At 44.3% G+C, this 1,311-nt stretch overlaps 1 protein-coding gene across 1 annotated transcript in view; it reads left to right on the plus strand.

Moving 5' to 3' along the window:
* Window positions 1-453: 453 nt before the first annotated feature.
* The window catches only part of LOC113408106 (cytochrome P450 2C38-like), a 3,308-nt gene continuing 2,450 nt past the window's right edge, over window positions 454-1,311 (plus strand). The window contains exon 1 of the mRNA XM_026660429.1: window positions 454-759. Within this exon, the coding sequence (XP_026516214.1) occupies window positions 589-759 (171 nt within the window). The 5' untranslated portion in view covers window positions 454-588. The remainder of the gene's footprint in view (window positions 760-1,311) is intronic.

Below are 1,311 nucleotides of genomic sequence, written 5' to 3' on the forward strand. Positions count from 1 at the left end.
CGTATATACTCTTGTATTGGGGCACTAGGGTGTCTGGGGTGCAGGCGTGGACTCACGGACACGACTGGCAAAATCTCAAATCAAGAGGGCATGGGCATGCGGATATCCTGACGTGGAGAACCCATAGGGGGACACAGCTTGAAGAACTCCAGTTACTGTACAAGGTAAGTAACCTTTCCTTTCTGTGAGAGTTCTCAATTTGTGTGAAAACTTTCCCGAGGGCTTTCTCCCAGCCCTTCATCAAATTAGATAATTAACATTCAAACTGGTTTTTACCTTTACACGTAACATTTATGTAGAGGAAGGCAGGCCAGTCTCACTGGGAGCTTTAGAGGTTAAGGTCTGGTGGGTAAGGTTTGGCTAGCAGAAAGATTGGCTTATTCTTCAGTACAAAGGTCTTATTAAATACACATGAGTCTTGCAATTCACCACTTTGATGATGGGTATAAAAGCAGGGAATCGCAGGGAGAAGGAGAGAGGTAGATAGAAGGGGATTAAAGCCTATTTAGGGAGATCTAGGACCTCAAAAAAGACAGGGAGAGTTCAGACCTGACCACACAGTAGACAGACAGATACAGCAGCCGAGCGATGTTGGTGATAAGCGAGTTTTTAGTAGCTCTGGTCATCTCTCTCTTTGTTGTGCAATTTCTGAAACTGAAGTGGGCATGTAGCCGGCTTCCTCCTGGACCAACTCCCCTCCCCCTCATCGGCACCATGTTGCAGATGGATTTCAAACGCCTGCACGAGACTCTCATTAAGGTATTGTGAATGTGTGTCCAAATATAGCCAAGTAAATGATAAAATTAGCAAAACGCAGCAGCTGTAGAATAAAGCACTTCTCTGTGCTAAATAACATTTCATCTGGCTTGTGCATGGGACAGTAAATGAGGGCCACAAATTCCATTACCTGTTAGCAATGAAAGTGTGAATTTAGTGGCATTTGCTAAGCAGAAGATTGAATGAGAACGAAGTATTCCTGACTCAGCAAAAAGAATTGACTTGCTTAAAGGGGGTGCGGTTCAAACCCAGATAGGTCATGAGTAGGCTCCTAAATGTATATGTAACTCCCTAGATAAAGTGAGATGATATTTTGAGGTGCTGAGCTCCCTCAAGTCCCACTGAAGTCAATGGGAGCTGCAGGTGCTAAATATGGATTTATTGAGGCACCTCTTTGGAAAAGTTCAGCCTAAATCTATTCAGCTGTTGCCTGGTTTCCTTCAGTATTTCTTGCTACATTTGCTTGTATCCAGGTATTTATGTTTCTGGGATGGCTATGCTCCTTCCCAGCCCGTCGTCCCTTCCAGCTCAATT

Source organism: Terrapene carolina, unplaced genomic scaffold, assembly GCF_002925995.2.
Source record: "Terrapene carolina triunguis isolate 2854851 unplaced genomic scaffold, T_m_triunguis-2.0 Scaffold773, whole genome shotgun sequence".
NCBI classification, from domain to species: Eukaryota; Metazoa; Chordata; order Testudines; family Emydidae; genus Terrapene; species Terrapene triunguis.